Source organism: Rhinopithecus bieti, unplaced genomic scaffold (assembly GCF_001698545.2).
Source record: "Rhinopithecus bieti isolate Rb0 unplaced genomic scaffold, ASM169854v2 scaffold_51827, whole genome shotgun sequence".
In the NCBI taxonomy this organism is placed as follows: domain Eukaryota; kingdom Metazoa; phylum Chordata; class Mammalia; order Primates; family Cercopithecidae; genus Rhinopithecus; species Rhinopithecus bieti.
Genome location: NW_016820189.1, coordinates 137,687 through 155,109, shown reverse-complemented (window position 1 = coordinate 155,109; position 17,423 = coordinate 137,687). Strand labels below are relative to the sequence as shown.

Sequence of the window (17,423 nt, the reverse complement as noted above, 5' to 3'; positions counted from 1 at the left end):
AAATACCCAAGTTGTTCCAAACATGGTTTAAGTTTTCTAATCATCAAATACCCATTTTAAAATGAAAATGGAAATGAAAAAAACAACCTCTCCTCCCTAGGGTTGACTTTGGACATCCATTTATAAAGAATGTGTATAGATTTTGACCTTATTTCTCATTTAGAAGGTACTTGTATTCCCTATTTCCTTCCTGATTGGTCCCTAATTCCTTTATTCTATCTAGCTTCCCTTTCTTTCCAAGACATGCCTGCTCATTTGGTTCATCTAGAGTTCTCCTTGAGTTCACTGCACTGTGCCAGATCTGGATAAGATTAGTTTAGGGCTGGGCTAGGTATGGTGGCTCACACCTGTAATCCCAGCACTTTGAGAGGCCGAGGTGGACAGATCACTTGAACTCAGGAGTTCAAGACCAGCCTCGGCAGCATGGCGAAACCTTGTCTCTATGACGAATTAAAAAAAAATTAGCCAGGCGTGGTGGTGCACACCTGTAGTCCTAGCTCCTTGGGAGGCTGAGGTAGGAGATCACCTGAGCCCTGGGAGGTCCAGACTGCAGTAAGCCACGATCATGCCACAGCACTCCAGCCTGGGCAACAGAGTGAGACTGTCTTTAAAAAAAAAAAGAAAGATCGGGGTATAGCCCTCTCTTGAACTTCTATTTCAGTATATTACCCAATCCCTGCTCCCCTCTATTTTAATCATGGACAGCCCTCCGTAATCTTTCCGAATACTTTATATCTTCAGAGTATGCTTACATTATCTAGATTGATCTTTGCTACTGTATAAGTAAGTAGATCTGGCATTAATCCTATTTTATAAAGAAATATCCACCAGGAGGTTTATATATTTGCCCAAATTACATAGTTACAAAGTTGAGTTAGAACTCATATTTTTAAACTTCTATTCTCTAGCCTTTTCCACTACATTATGACACAAGACCTTGCAGAAAGTCTTCCAGAAAATATCAGACCATCTCTTACTTGTCCCATCCAATCTTATGTCGAATTATACGCACCCTTAAAAAGTTATTTGGAGTTTTAAAAAACTCTGTTAGCCCAAATTACCTGAAATAAACTCCTGGCTTTTTCCTCTAATGTTCATAAAAAATTGATTGAAAATATTCATTTTAAAAACAAAGTTCTTGAATTTATTTAAATTACTGTCTTGCAATGAGTTGGCCAGGAGGACCGCATTTCCTTGTTAATATATATGTAGACCCATGAAATAAATGGGAAAAGTGTGATTACAATGGCAATAGCCAATTGAATTCTTCCACCAACTGGATTCCTATAAAGACACAAAAATTATTGTAAATAAAAGTCCAATAAAAATTATGGATTGCTTTGAAAACAAGTATAAAGACTGAATTGATAAAACACATTATTACATTTTAGTATGTTCTCATCTCAGGTGTTTTATTGAAATATAACTCATTGATTTATAGAAATTAATTATATATATGCTAAATATAAATCCTTGTTTATATGTGTTACAAATACCTTGTCCCACTTGATGTCTTTTGAGGAAGTCAGTGATTAATTTGACAGTCTTAAAGTTGGTCTTTTCCTAATGATTTTTGTGTTCTGTTTAAGAATTTCCCTCACCAAAGTCTTGAAGGTATATTCTCTAGAAGTTTTATTGTTTTTTAATCACATATTTATTAAAGACATTTATAGTTTGTTAAAAAATACTGCCCTGATATACACAAAATTTTCTTGATAATGGTAATTAAAAATTACCCCCACCCCGCCATGTCCACACCAATATTCAATTTAGATTGGTTTAATCTTGAAGTGTAATCCAGTAAGACTGAAGACCAAACACTTCAGGTCCTGGGCAAGATAATCAAATACTCGTAAGCCCTCCAGATCCTTGGACTGATTGACATCAATAAGGGAACCAATTTATTTTTGATGTTGTAAAAGAAATGTGTTCATCTCCAATAATGATTTCAAGCTCCTGCCGGCCCACTTGGTTGGGAGGAGGCCATAACGCATCATCCTCTTTGATAATTTCCCTGTCATAAATTATACTCTTCAGTTCCTCCATCACGCTTTTATGTACATAAGCCTCTTTTCTGATCATGACATCATTCTTACAATTGCTGTTGTTGCCTTATCTTAATTTCCCGTCTGGTCAGAACTCAAACTCCAGAAACTCGTGGCTGAACTTGCTCTTGTGCCCCATGTAGTAATGTAGATAAAAGTCACTCCGGATGGCTTGCAAAAGACAACTGAGACCGAACTTCTAAGAGAAAGCCGCACCTCCGCGGTCTGTACCTGACACTCTGTTTTGCTTTTTTATAATAGATCTGTGATCCCCTTGGAATTGATTTTTATGAAAGTTGTGAAGTAGAGGTTGTTTCACTTTTTTCCAAATGGATATTGAATTTATCCAAGCCTATTTATTGATAAGACTGCCTTCTTAGATACCTTGAAGTACCATCTTTGTCATAAGTCTAAACTCTACATATGTATAGATCTGTTTCTAAATTCTACTGTTCTATCATTTTATTTATTCATCCTTTTGTCATTATATGTTTAGCCCTCCAATTATTTAGGTCTTCTTCAATTTCTCCCATAATGTGTTATAGTTTTATGCATAGAGATTTTGCATATCTCTGCTAGATTTATTCCTAGGGAGTTGATTTTCTGAATGTTTTTATAAATGTTAACTTTTTGTTTTATCGCTTTCTGTTACTTGCTGAAAGAAATGCAGTTAATTCTTGTATCCTGATCCAGTGATCATATAAAACTCACTTATTCTAATAATTTCTTAGATTCTTTTTTATTTTCTATACATGTATTCATATCACCTACAAATCATGAAAATTTTATTTCTTCTTGTCCAATCCTCGGGCATTTTATTTATTTCTCTTGCCTTATTTTACCGGCTGGGACAATAGCTAGCATGGCATTGAGTACAAGTGGCCATATGGCCAACCTCATCTCATTCCTGATCTCAGAGGGAAAGTTTTCAACTGTTCACCATGAAGTCTCAGGCTTCAGTGTGGATCTCTTCTGTCAGGCTAAGTTCCCTCCTACACCCATTTTCTGAGAGCTTTTAACATGAATGGATGCTGAATTTTATGAAATGCTATTTCTGTATGAATCTAGAAGATAGTTCTTCTTTCATTCCATTAATGTGGTGGAAAACATTGGTTGGTTTTTTTAAATGGGAAACTAACTTTGCATTCCTAGAATAAACCCAACTTGGTGGTTGGGTTATATATTGCAGGATTTGATTTGCTAATGTGTTGTTTAGTTTTCCATCTGTGCTCATGAGTGAGACTGCCATGTAATTTCATTTTTTTGTCACGTTCTTGTCAAGTTTAGGTTACCTGTCCTCATAAAATTAGTTGGAAAGTGTTTCTTCTTTTTCTGTTCTCTGGAAGTATTTATTGAAAGTTGGTATTATTTTTTTCCTTAAATATTAGGTAGACTTCTCCAGTTATGCCATCTAGGTCTAGAGTTTTCCTTTAGGAAAAATTTAAATTATGAACTCCATTTTTTTTTTTTTTTTGAGACGGAGTTTCGTTCTTGTCACCCAGGCTGGAGTGCAATGGCGCAATGTTGGCTCACTGTAACCTCCACCTCCTGGGTTCAAGTGATTCTCCTGCTTCAGCCTCCCGAGTAGCTAGGATTACAGGCGCCTGCGACCACGCCCAACTAATTTTTTGTATTTTTAGTAGAGATGGGGTTTCACCGTGTTAGCCAGGATGGTCTCGATCTCCTGACCTCGTGATCCGCCCACCCCAGCCTCCCAAAGTGCTGGGATTACAGGCGTGAGCCACCGTGCCCGGCCCTATGAACTCAATTTCTTTAATAGTTATGGGACTGTTCTGAGTATTTCTTCTTGTGTAAATGTTGGTAAACTGTATTTTTTCAAGAAATTTGTCTATATTTTCAAATTTATTGGTGTAAAGTTCTTCATAATATCCACGTATGATTTTTACAATACTTATTAGATATACAGTAGTATTCTCTTTTTTATTCCTGATATTTGTTATTTGTATTTCCTCACGCTCTTTTTTCCTTTATGTCTTGTCAAGGCTTATCAATGTTATAAATCATTTTAGAGAATCAATATTTGACTTTGTTAATTCTCTATTTTTATGTTGATTTTCTTATTTCACTGACTTCTGCTTTTATGTTTATTTTCTTCTTGTTTCTTTGGGGTTTAACTTGCTGTTCTTTTCCTAACTTCTTGAAATGAAAAATTCCTAACTTGCTGGAAGCTTAAAAAAAAATGTACTTACAGCTATATGTTTCCCTCTAAGCAAGATTTTTAGCTGCATCTCACACATTTTGATACGTAGTATTTACCTTATTCAGTTCAAAATATTTTCTAATTTCTGTTGTGATTTCTTTTTTGACCCAAGTGTTATTTGAAAGTGTATTTCCTAACTTCCAAATATACAGGAATTGCCTAATTATCTTTTTGTTAATGATTTCTAGTTTAATTGCACTGTGGTCAAATAACATACTCTGTAGGATTTCAGTCCTTTGAAATTTGTTGGTACTTATTTCATGGCCAAACATACAGTCTTTTTCTAAAATACTGAATGTGCACTTGAAAAGAATGTGTATCCTTCCATTCTCGGTTTATTGTGTGGTTAAAATCTTTTATATCGTTATTTTTCTTTTTTGTGTTTGTTTGTTACTAACTGAGAGAAGTGTGTTAGTCTCCCAAGATGATTGTGGCTTTTTCCATTTTTCCTCTTAGTTCTGTCATTTTTTGTTGTATTTATTTGGTGGCTATGTTATTAGGTCCATAGAAATTTAGCACTGTTATATCTTCTTGATGAACTGAACCTTTTGTCATTGAAAAGTGTCTTCCTTCGGCATCTTAAATCTACTTTCTAACAAGTGGTGTTGAGATAATCAGGTAGCCACATAGAAAAATATAAAATTAGACCTGTTCTTCATACCATTACACCAGGATAAATTCTAAACAGATCAAATATTTAAATGTATAAATGAAACCATGCAGGTATTAGAAGAAAACTTAGGTAAGTTACTTTACAACCCGAGAGAGAGAAGGTTTTCCTAATTGTGACTCCAAATCCAGAAGCAATGAGGAAAAGGACGGATAAATACAATTACATGAAAAAAACAACAACAAAAGACTTTTTCATGGCAAAGTATACTTTGCATAAGCAAAGTTAAAGGAAAATAACAAGCTGCAAAGAAATATTTTCAGCTTACATCACAGATAGAGCTTCTAAAAATAGAGAAGACCAGCAACCTTAGAATCAGGTTAAACCTACATTGCTCAGAGATATACCAAGATTTTATAGAAAAGAAATATAAATGGCTCTTAACCATATGAAAATGTGTTCACTTTTGCTCTTAATAAGAGAAATGCAAGGTAAAACTACCCCTTTCTCAACTATCCAATTAGTAAAAATTCAAGATTTTGATAATGTACTCTGTTGGCAAGGCTATGGGGAAACAGACACTGTTAGCCATGGCTGGTGGGGATGCAAAATAGAAGAGCCATCTGGAGGGGAATTTGGGAGTATATAGAAATATTAACTATGCAATTACACTTTGACCCAGCACCTCTCACTTCCAGGAATTCATCTCAAAGACACGCTGGTAAAAATATGTTAGATATATGCATATGGCTATTAATTGCAGCACTATTTTTAATAGCAAAAGCCTGGGTACTATCTAAATAGTACAGGACTGGTTGATTAAGCTATGGAGCCATCAGGAGAGTAAGAAAAGTTTTTCTATACTATAGAATGATCTCCAGGATGCAAGAACTGGAAAAGCAAGTGGGATACAACTGTGTACAATACACTGCCAGTTACCTAAGATAAGCAGGAATACAACTGGAAGGATAAACTATATCGTGGAAGGATAAACTATAAAACTGAAAAAAGTTTCCCCCATAGGGAAAGTGAAGACATAGGGTCCGGGGGATGGACAAGCTAGATTTCTTTTAATATATCTTATTTTATAGATTCGACTTTTGAGCCACATAGATATTTTACATAATTATAAAATAATATCAATATATTTTCAATACAATTAGCCCTAGAAATAAATGAACCTAACTGTGTATTCACTTGGTGGCATTAGCATACAGAACAACTACACCCAGTAATTTGAGTGTACATCCCTTAGTAGGTTATACCTTAATAACAAAAACAAACAAAAGAACCTGTTTTTGGTAGTCATATTATTATTTTGAGTTTGCGTTTGTATTGCAGAATAAATCAAATGGGTGATTATATTGAGGTCACTGAGACTAGAGGTTTTGCCATGATTAAAAGGAGATACAGATATAAAATGTCCAATAAGGTTAATGAGAACTGGTATTTCTGAATTTTAGTAGTTAGGATCAACTTATATTTTAAGTGTAGATGTGTACATGTATATATGTATCTATGCATATACATTTATGACATATATATATAAATTCATAAACATTGCAAACACTGTTGATTCCAGGTCTGTGGCCCAAAACATGATCCTGGGTATAACATGCTCCTGGAACATCTTGTCATACCAGAAAGCAAGGAAGCTATCAAAGGTTTACTAGGGTCACGTCAGAAAGAATTCAGGAGCAAACCTGAATAAGTGGCACTGGTCAAAAATGGGACAGTCTGAGCATCAATAAAGACAATAACTGTCATGGACTGAAACACATCACATATGTTTAAATCAGCTGGGCGCGGTGGCTCATGCCTGTAATCCCAGAACTTTGGGAGACCAAGGTGGGCAGATCGCCTGAGGTCAGGAGTTCCAGATCAGGCTGGCCAACATGATGAAACCCCGTCTCTACTAAAAATACAAAAATTAGCTGGGCATGGTGGTGCATGCCTGTAATCCTAGCTACTCGGGAGGCTGAGGCAGGAGAATTGCTTGAACTCATGAAGCAGCGGTTGCAGTGAGTCGAGATCGTGCCACTGCACTCCAGCCGGGTGACAGAAGGAGACTCTGTCTCAAAAAAGAAAAGAAAAGAAAAGAAAATATGTTTACATCCATAACTTTTTAATGGTACTAAACAAAGAAATAAAGTAACAAAACTCATTGGTCACCTTTGGAGGATGCCCAGGTAAGAAACAATACATTTTAAAAACTGGTAACTAGGCCGGGCACAGTGGCTCATACCTGTAATCCCAGCACTTCAGGAGGCTGAGGTGGGTGGATCACCTGAGGTCAGGAGTTCGATACCAGCCTGGCCAACATTGCCAAACCCTGCCTCTACTAAAAATACAAAAATTAGCCAGGCATGGCGGCACACACCTGTAGTCTCAGCTACTCAGGAGGCTGAGGCAGGAGAATCACTTGAACCCGGGAGGCGGAGGTTGCAGTTGCAGTGAGCCAAGATCTTGCCACTGGACTCCAGTCTGGGCGACAGAGTGAGTACTTTGTCTCAAATAAAAAGAAAACTGGTAACTAAGGGAGAGAATCAGCTGCTTTTCATTTCACTTTCTTCTGATGATCTGTACCCTGGCGTGGCCAAAGGACAAATAAGTGGACATTTTTCTTTATGGAAGTTTTCCAGCTAATAAGTAGTGATATATTATAATTAGAATATCACAGTTTTGCAACCAAAATCAACTAATGGATTTAGGCAATACTCATCAAAGGCTATTAACGTCACAGATAAGCAGCTAGGTGTTAGGTATATTATGATGGGAGTACATAACACCATTACTTAACATGAAGTAGTGAAGTACTTAACATGAAGTAGTCAATAATACCAGAATCTGGTCAAGCCTCTAGATCTAACCACCAATTTATAGGAAACATAAGGTGCAGAAGGACAGACATTTAAAACTCACAATACTGAAGTTATTCCTTCATTTTTTGTATGATCATGGAAGAGTGGTTAGTTTTTAAGTGCTTATCTTTTAGAGATACATTCTGACATACAAAGGAAACAATGTGATGTCTGTGATTTATTTCAAAATACTTTAGCAAGCCAGGCACAGTGGCTCACACCTGTAATCCCAGCACTTTGGGAGGCGGAGGCAGGTGGATCACTTGAGGTCAGGAGTTCAAGACCAGCCTGGCCAACATGGTGAAACCCCGTCTCTACTTAAAACACAAAAATGAGTTGGGTGTGGTGGCGCATACCTGTAATCCCAGCTACTCGGGAGGCTCAGGCAGGAGAATCACTTGAACCTGGGAGGCAGAGGTAGCAGTGAGCTGAGATGGCACCACTGCATCCCAATCTGGGCAACAGAGCGAGACTGTCTCAAAAAAAAAAAAAAAAAGTTTGCCAGTGTGGCGTGGATAAGGTTTAGATAAAACAAGATTGGATATACCAATAATCGTTGAAGCTGGGTGATGAGTACATCTGATTCACTATATTAGTCTCTCTGCTTTTATATATGTTTGAAAATTCACAGTAAAAAGTTAAAACAAAAAAATTAAAAATATTCACAAAAGTTGTTTTCGCCAATAATTGCCTTAAATTCTACTTTGTTGTTAAAATTGCAATACTGTATTTCATTTGGCTGGTGTTTGTAATTTTTTTCATCTTTTGACTTTAAATCTTTTTATATCAGTATAGTTAAGGGTTGTCTTTTGTAAGCAGTGTAGAGCTGGGTCTTTTTTTTTTTTTTTGAGATGGAGTTGCACAGGCTGGAGGTGCAATAGCACTATCTCAGCTCACTGCAACCACCTCTGACTCCCGGGTTCAAGCGATTCTCTTGCCTCAGCCTCCCAAGTAGCTGGGATTACAGGTGACCGCCACCACACCTGGCTAATTTTTTTTATTTTTAGTAGAGATGGGATTTCGCCATGTTGGCCAGGCTGGTCTCGAACTCCTGATCTCAGGTGATCTGCCCGCCTCAGCCTCCCAAAGTGCTGAGATTACAGGTGTGAGCCACCTCGCCTGGCCTAGAGTTGGGTTTTTAATCTTTTTATATACTTTGAAATTCTTTGACTCTTAACTGAAATCTTTACCTTTACATTTAATGTAATTTCTGATATCTTTGCGTTTAAATCTGTATCTTAACACACGCTTCCTATTTGTTCCATTGTTTCTGTTTCCCCTTCTCCTGCCTTCTGTACTCATTTTAATGCTCACTGGTTACCCTAACAATTACAACATGAATCCTTGACTTATCAAAATCTAATATAAATGGATACTTTTACCTCGTCTCACACAATTAAAGGACCTTAGAAGGCTTAAACTCCATTTACTCTTTTCCAGCTTTTATGCCACTGTTGTCGTGTATTTCTATTCTGTATATGTTTAATTAGTTAATATTCACTGATATGTACACATGCATTTATATTGTCTTTGCTCTTCATTCTTTCCTGAATCTCTAAGTTTCCTTCTGAGATCATTTTCCTTCACCCTGAAGAACACCCTTTAGACTGACAACTGCCCATGACTACAGTGGGCCTTGTAGAAAACTACGGTTTTTGTGGACAAGAGTGACCATGACACTTTAAATCAACTATTATTAACTTCCCTTAAGAAAAGGGAAGATTTCTTTCAAAAGATTCCTGTTTTTACTTGTATGGCAGTATTTTCACTTACTACCTGATTTTATCAGCCTTGAAGATGTGATTTCTTTTTTTTTTTTTCCTTTGAGACATAGTCTTGCTCTGTCACCCAGGCCGGAGTACAGTGGCGTGATTAAAGCTCACTGCAACCTCTGTCTCCCGGGTTCAAGTGATTCTCCTGCCTCAGCCTCCTGAGTAGCTGGGACTACAGGCGCCCGCCACCACGCCAGGCTAATTTTTTGTATTTTAGTAGAGACGGGGTTTCACCACATTGGCCAGGATGGTCTCGATCTTCTGACCTCATGATCTGCCTGCCTCGGCCTCCCAAAGTGAAGATGTGATTTTAACTAATGAGTTGAATACTTACTTTGAGGAACTGTGGCACAGGATAATCCATGCTGTAATAATCACCAGACCACACAGCTCCCTATAAAAGGGCATACATTTCAGATTTTGGAAGTGGCTACAAGTGAGATGGATATCATCACATTCTCTCCAGGACCATTTGATAGCGCATTCTGATCAAGTGACTCTCCCTCAAGATCTATGGCATCGATGGAGTATTTTCAAGTTTGACCATGATTCATACATTCCTTTTTTCAGATAATTTAAAGCCTTGTATGAAAATACATTTCTTCTTAAAAGGCAGATATGAGATCCCTGACCGTGCCCTGATTTATAAGTGGATCTCCCCAAAATGAAATGAATATTTTTAAAAATCCACAGATAATATCACTTTTTTCAGGTCGCTGGAAGAAACAGTGCAACTAAGAAAATCCAGATTTGATCAGTTAATACTTTTACATTTTTTTTTTCTGAGACGGAGTCTCACTCTGTCGCCCAGGCTGGAGTGCAGTGGTGCGATCTCGGCTCACTGCAAGCTCCGCCTCACAGGTTCACGCCATTCTCCTGCCTCAGCCTCCTGAGTAGCTGGGACTCCAGGCCCCTGCCACCAGGCCCGGCTAATTTTTTGTATTTTTAGTAGAGACGGGGTTTCACCGTGTTAGCCAGGATGGTCTTGATCTCCTGACCTCGTGATCCGCCCGCCTCGGCCTCCCAAAGTGCTGGGATTACAGGCGTGAGCCACTGCGCCCGGCCAATACTTTTACATTTTTAAAGAGGCTTCAGTGTGAGGCAGAATGAGCCCAAACCAATACGTAATCTGTGTATATACTACAAGAGATTGGGTCGCTTCTTAGGGCAGAGGAATGATTTGTAGTACAAATCAGACTAATAATTTGGGGGTGGGTATATGCTTCTATATATATGTATTAGATACACATATCTTTTATATAGAATAAAAAACAGTCACTTCAGCAATAGTACACTAGAAGCCCCACCCTGAGTTCACTATCACCCATGGGCTTCATGATGGAAGCCATTTAACCCATTTGGTCTACATTCTCATCTACAGACCCGACCTATAGATTGGCCCTCCAGTGTTCTGAAGATTGGGGGTTATAACAAAGAAGCACCTTTTCAGTGATGTTTAACTTACAGGTCCATGAATTTTGTTGTTGGCAGATGTCAGCAGAAGTAGAAAAGAAAGGAAAGGCTCTATTAATAAGTCCTCGGAGACAAGGGTGGGAGGAAGCAAAGGAAGAAGTGATAACATAGGAGCAAGTGGTCATGACAAGGAAATGACACACAAGACATACCAGGGCAAGTCTAACAGGTTGACTTTAAGTACTGATCTCTAGGCTGGGCACGGTGGCTCATGTCTGTAATCCCAGCACTTTGGGAGGCCAAGGAGGGTGGATCATGAGGTCAGAAGTTCAAGACCAGCCTGACCAACATGATGAAACCCTGTATCTACTAAAGATACAAAAATTAGCTGGCCGTGGTGGCGCACACCTGTAATCCCAGCTACTCAGGAGGCTGAGGCAGAAGAATAGCTTGAACCCGGGAGACAGAGGTTGCAGTGAGCAGAGATCATGCTACTGCATTCCAGCCTGGGTGACAGAGCAAGTGTCTGTTTCCAAAAAAAAAAAAGTACTGACCTCTGAGATGGCTGATCATACTTGTAGATAAGATTCTGCCTTAAACCAGAACTGAATCAGAGGCTGACAGAGTTATCACCATATTAGATCGGACTGAGTATTACTGTATAATACCCTTGCTAGTTACAAGGGGGCCAAAGTCCAACGGCCTGACAGTAATATAATATAATATGTAATGACTGCCAGTAGCAGTGATAATGAAGTCTGATAGATGGGGCTGGGTTTGAATCCCAGCTCCATTATTTCCTCAGTTTCATCAGCATATAAAGAAGATAATACCTTCCCTGCTCCGCAGGGTCCATTGGGGGAATTGAGTTACCATTGTGCTCAGATGGGCTGTTGCAAACAAGATTCCTCAGTTCCAGCCCACAGTTCTATCCCTCCACAGGGCAAACGTCACCGCTCACCTGCCTTCTTCCTCATGTAAGATGTTCTGTTGTGTATGATGCAAGAGGTAGTACGCCAAGCCAACAGCCCACACCATACAAAAGAGTATGTGTATTGCAGAGATACTTTTCCAAATAACATTACCTAAAAATAGACGTCCTGATGTTGTTAATCATGGAATCACACCCCACAGAAAATAAATGATCTTTTTGTATGTTTTGCCATAGTCTGCTTTCAGAAAAGACATTCAGACCCCTCACCCCATCGCCCTTTTTTTTTTTTTTAGGACAACACAGAGGTCATAGCACTAATTATAAACTTCAGTGGCCATTTCTTGTTTGGGTTGCTCAGCAGCTCCCCTTCCTAAGACGATTACCCTTATTTTCTTTGGGGATCCACCATGTCCACACTCCCAGTCCATGTTTCCCAGCAAACTGGACTTTGGCTAGGTCAATCAATGCATGTTATCTCCTCAGCCACAGTGATTTGGATCAGCACGAACAGACAAGCAGTCAGAGCCAGCAACTGCATTCTGAGACTTTGGTAGAGTGAAGAAACACAGTCCATATCCATTGGACGTGGTATCGCGAAGATGTGAACAGGGGCTGCAGGGCCACTGTGTGGAGCCCAAGAGTGAAGTTAGCATGACAGATGGTGGAACTGAGAGGTGGAGAGAAGTTAAAAGTTCTGAGTCCACCAGCCTAAAGCCAGCACCACCCCTCACCTTTTTCAGTAAACTGGACCAATGCCTTTTCTTCTTAGCTCATAGCACATTTGAGTTCTTTTTCTAGCTTGTATCTAAAGAGGCCCTAACTGATCTACCTTAAAGATGCAGACGGAATTCTAGCTCCGTACATCTCCATACAGGGAGCCCAGGCATCTAGGGAATTTTCCCCACCAAGGTGAGACTCATTAGTCTTTATTATAAGGCCCCTGAGAACATTTGAGCCCCAGTAGGAGAAACGATTTTAAAGAAAGTGAAGAAGAATCTGTCCTGTCGATTCTGTAAAACAGAAGACGCTGTTTTATAGCAGATCCTTCTGAAGTTTTCCTGAAGGTGGGTAAGGATGATTAGAATTAGCCCCTCTTATTAACAGAAAAGAGAAGAAAGGTCTAGAGAGCCCCGTTTTACTCCTGGGAGTTGGGCAGATAGACCCTCGTTATCACGAGGAAATCCGATTTGCTGTCTCTCCATTTAGAATGCAAGGCTTATACCTGTGATTTGAGGGTTAAGTCCAACAAGCAGGGTCAGTACTGCAGGGATTGTGTACACCACCTGTTAGCAAAAAAGGGAGGAAATTACGTGAGTGAAGATGTATGCCCAATATATGAGATGTTCAGAGATATGTAGGAAGTAAAGAAAGATGAGATCAGTGGCTGTTGTTCTCCATGATTTGCCTCTAGGTTTCAATAGAGATTGACAAGGTGGTAGACTCTGCTTTTGTGGCACTTACCATGCCTGCCTGCAATTTTATCTACCTTCCTCCTAGACTATAGGCTATTCCAGAAGCTCATTTACCTTCGAGCTCTAGCACTGAGCATAGGGTTTGGGTCTTAAGACACACTGACTTTCCAGTCTCTCCCAAGCAACTTTCATGCTCAAATGGCCTTTCCCCACTTGCACAAAAGAAAATGTTCTTTGAAAAGTAGGGCAGAAGCAGCCACGATGCTAGATGGCCCTGCTGGTTTGGACCCAATGGACCATCCAGGCCAGTACTGCATCTCTTTGAGACCACAGAAAGTTTTCTAATAATGCATTCACAATCAACTGTGCCCAGTAATAAGGTCAGAGTCTTCATTTTGGAAACTGCTGGTAAGTTGTTTGGAAATGAGAAGTCTGGCCCTAAGGAGGCCCTATTCCTAAGCCTCGTTCATAGCAAGCAGGCTCTAGCCAAACTTACTATTGGGTGTGCATGTGTTGTTGGCGGGGAGCAAGTAGGATGGGTGGGTTTCTAAGAAGGATGGGGACTTTCTGAGCAATGTAGCCGTTTAATCACATCAATTTCTGTGCTTACGTCAGAAGAAGACGTTAAGGCAGGTGCCAGGGGTCCATGCGGGAGGCAGTGGAGGGCTGAACTGTGAATGAGGGAGGATGTCTATGGGGAAGTGGGGTCTATTCTTCCTATTATATCATCTGAGCATGAGTGAAAGATAAAATGTGCAGGTACTATGTAGATAACCAATTAGACCTAGATTGTTTAATTATTTTATTTATTTATTTTTTTGAGATGGAGTTTCACTCTTGTTGCCCAGGCTGGAGTGCAATGGCGCAATCTCGGCTCATGGCAACCTCTGCCTCCTGGGTTCAAGCAATTCTCCTGCCTCAGCCTCCCAAGTAGCCTGGATTACAGGCATGCGCCACCACGTCCGGCTAATTTTGTATTTTTTTAAGTAGAGTCGGGGTTTCTCCATGTTGGTCAGGCTGGTCTCGAACTCCCGACCTCAGGTGATCCATCCACCTCAGCCTACCAAAGTGCTGGGATTACAGGCATGAGCCACCGTGCCCAGACTAATTAATTTTTTAGAGATGAAGGTCTCGCTATGTTGCACAGGCTGGCCTCGAGCTCCTGGGCTCGAGCAATCCTCCTGCCTCAGCCTCCTGAGTAACTGGGACTACAGGTGCATGCCACCATGCCTGGCTCAAATTTATTTTGTGTTTTGAGGGGCTCTCCAAGGCAGTGGTAAGGAACAGAGGGATGTTAAAGATGACTGAGATTCTAAACAAGGACGACTCCAAGAATGATTCTGCTGATAACAGAAATGGGTGAGTCAGGAGAAGTAGATTTTGGAGGGAAAGATGCTAGGTAGGTCCTTGGGCATATCTGAGGAGCAGTGTGACATGCAGGTGAATATACGCAGCAGTCTTTTGGAAATTCACCATTCAGCTGGATGCCTGAGACTTGTCTTCAGGGAAATAATATTTGGAATTCAAGATATGGACCAGGGTGCCAAGGCAAAGGCAGTTTGATTTGATTCAGAGGCATAGTGATCTGGATAGCAAATATCAGAATGTGGTTTTACTGCACTAAAAAAACAAAACCTAGACAGAATTTTGTGTTATAATTCCAAATACCATCATCCTTGTTGCTCCTCTGTCAGTATTATTCTAAAGTCTAAGAATCATCCCCTTGGTGATACTGCACGGTCTTGTGTATCTATATTGAGAGAAACTGGGCAAAATTCAGATATTTTAGAAGATAAAAGATAGAACCGGGCACGGTGGCTCATGCCTGTAATCCCAGCACTTTGGGAAGCTGAGGCAGGTGGATCACCTGAGGTCAAGAGATCAAGACCAGCCTGACTACCATGGAGAAACCCTGTCTCTAGTAAAAATACAAAATTAGCCAGGCATGGTGGCACATGCCTGTAATCCCAGCTACTCAGGAGGCTGAGGCAGGAGAATCGCTTGAACAGGGAGGCGGAGGTTGCGGTGAGCGGAGATCGCGCCATTGCACTCCAACCTGGGCAACAAGAGCGAAACTCCATCTCAAAAAACAAACGAACAAACAAAAGATATTTAGAAGATGTATGGGACAATGTCCCCCTCCTCCAAATGGTTCAAATCAGAGCATTGCTTATATGAAGACTGTAGGTTTTACAGGATTTAATACTTTCTTTTTTTTTTTTTTTTTTTTTTTAGATGGAGTCTCACTCTGTCACCCAGGCTGGAGTGCAGTGGCATGATCTCAGCACACGGCAACTCTGCCTCCTGGGTTCAAGCAATTCTCCTGCTTCAGCCTCCCAAGTAGCTGGGGACTACAGGAGCATGCCACCACGCCCGGCTAATGTTTGTATTTTTTGGTGGAGATGGGGTTTCACCATGTTGCCCAGGCTGGTCTGGAACTCCTGATCTCAAGTGATCCACCCACTTCGGCCTCCCAGAGTGCTGAGATTGCAAGCGTGAGCCACCTTGCCCAGCCAGGAGTTAATACTTTCTAGAAATGTTAAGTCACTGAATTAGCAGAACAACAGAACTTAAGCCTGCTATTTCCCAGTCAAAGCTTTGCATTGAGTGTCTGGCTAGAAACCCAAAGGAATGGTTCAACTGGTCTTGAGAGGCCTACTCTAGGTCCTCAAGAAAGTGTCCTCAGCTGGGCCATCTAACCAAAGGGAATACTGCAGAAAGACCTGTTTCCAGAAAGTTTGAAATTCACACACACATTACATTAGAACTCTGATCCTGCGTACTAATATTTTAGGAAAAAGAGCTTACCAAGGGTTTGATTTTTAACTTTCTAAGAAAATTAAGCAGGGAGGAGGGGTAAAGACAAAACCGTGTGTTTTGTGCCATTCCCCAATTCTTCCAAACGGAGGAAATCCTGGAAGCGGCTCATACTCACCACCCACAGCTCTGCATCTGGATCATTTACCTGGAACGTCAGAACACAGAAGTGTTAGCAGACATCCTGTGCTGTTCCATTCCTTTTAAATTCATTTGTTAAGTACTTTTTAAAATTAATTTGTTAAGTGCCAGACACTGCAATAGGTGTCGAGGATACAAAATCTGAACAGGATATAATCCAGCAGATGAGAGTGGGTGAAGGTATTTGTGACTGACACAACAGATGTTTTTAACAGGCATCCATACATTTTGAAAAGCCTTCACAGGGGCTCTGGAGAAGACTTGCCAAACCCAGAATGGGTATTTTAAGGGCCCTCCACCCCCACCCCCAACCAGTCTCAAGAAATGAGGGAAATTACTATGAAGGGGGTCCCCAAGCCGAGTAGAAAGTTTAATGATGCTATAAAGGGTTTTGTTCTGCTTCATCTCCTAGGCCCTGAGATGTGTCCAGTGTCGTCCGCGGGCTGGACGTTAAGGCAGGGGCCAGGGCCGCTTCTGCTGAAGTCCCCTGGGAAGTTCCACGCGCGGAACCAGCCCCATCCAGGGTGTGAGCCCGGGTGTGGGACTCGCTTCCATGAACACATCCACGTCTCTTAGACGGGGGAGAAAGTGGAGGCTCCCTCAGCAGAAACCCCAAGTCCCATCCTCCCCATAAACCGTGCGCCCCTGCGACTCTGCGGGCTAGTCAGTTACACGACCCGCTACGCCAGGGGGCGGAGCTGGGAGCCGGGCGGGTCCCCCCCACACCGCGGCCGCCTGACCTGCACGTAGGCCGCCAGGGCGAAGAAGGCGGCCATGAGCCCGTTGCAGGCCCGCCATAGGGCCGGCGCCATGGCTCGGGGAGCGCGGCGCGGGGCGGCGACTCCTGCCTGGTACGGACCGGCTCCCTCCTTCCGCGGAGGGACGGACTCCCCGCCCCGGTTTCGGTCCCCTGGGGACTCTGCCTAGGCAGTCGCTCGGCGCCGGGGGTGGGGAGCGAAGGGCGTGGCTGGAGCCAGTACTCCGCGTCCCATTCAGCCCGCCCCGAACGCCGCGGGGTGTAGGCGGCGCCGTCCCCGTTTCGCAGATGGGAAAGCGAGTCCCACCCGGAGTGCAGGTCTCGGTGGTGGACAGAAGTGGAATTTGAACCCATATAGGTTCAACTCCAAAGCCTGTTTTCACTAAAGCTACCTTCCTCATATAAAAGAAAAAAGAAGGAAAAAAGGAAGGCAGGCAGGC

The 17,423-nt window shown here is 41.4% G+C and overlaps 1 protein-coding gene and 1 pseudogene across 4 annotated transcripts; both read right to left on the bottom strand.

Annotated features, from left to right (window-relative positions):
- Window positions 1-1,117: 1,117 nt before the first annotated feature.
- TMEM220 (transmembrane protein 220) lies at window positions 1,118-17,291 on the bottom strand. 4 transcript variants are annotated; one of them, XM_017859643.1, is made up of 6 exons: window positions 16,967-17,282; window positions 16,204-16,233; window positions 13,079-13,139; window positions 11,884-12,007; window positions 9,844-9,903; window positions 1,118-1,284 (listed from the first exon to the last, which is right to left on the bottom strand). In XM_017859643.1, the coding sequence occupies exons 1-6, from the start codon at window positions 17,036-17,038 to the stop codon at window positions 1,149-1,151; spliced, it is 483 nt and encodes a 160-aa protein (XP_017715132.1). In that variant the 5' UTR covers window positions 17,039-17,282; the 3' UTR covers window positions 1,118-1,148. The 4 variants fall into 4 exon arrangements, with proteins under 4 accessions (XP_017715132.1, XP_017715134.1, XP_017715133.1 ...); XM_017859645.1 differs by lacking the exon at window positions 9,844-9,903 and having other exon boundaries at window positions 16,967-17,286; XM_017859644.1 differs by lacking the exon at window positions 16,204-16,233 and having other exon boundaries at window positions 16,967-17,286.
- On the bottom strand, window positions 1,295-3,547 carry LOC108520318 (protein mago nashi homolog pseudogene; annotated as a pseudogene).
- Window positions 17,292-17,423: the final 132 nt, after the last annotated feature.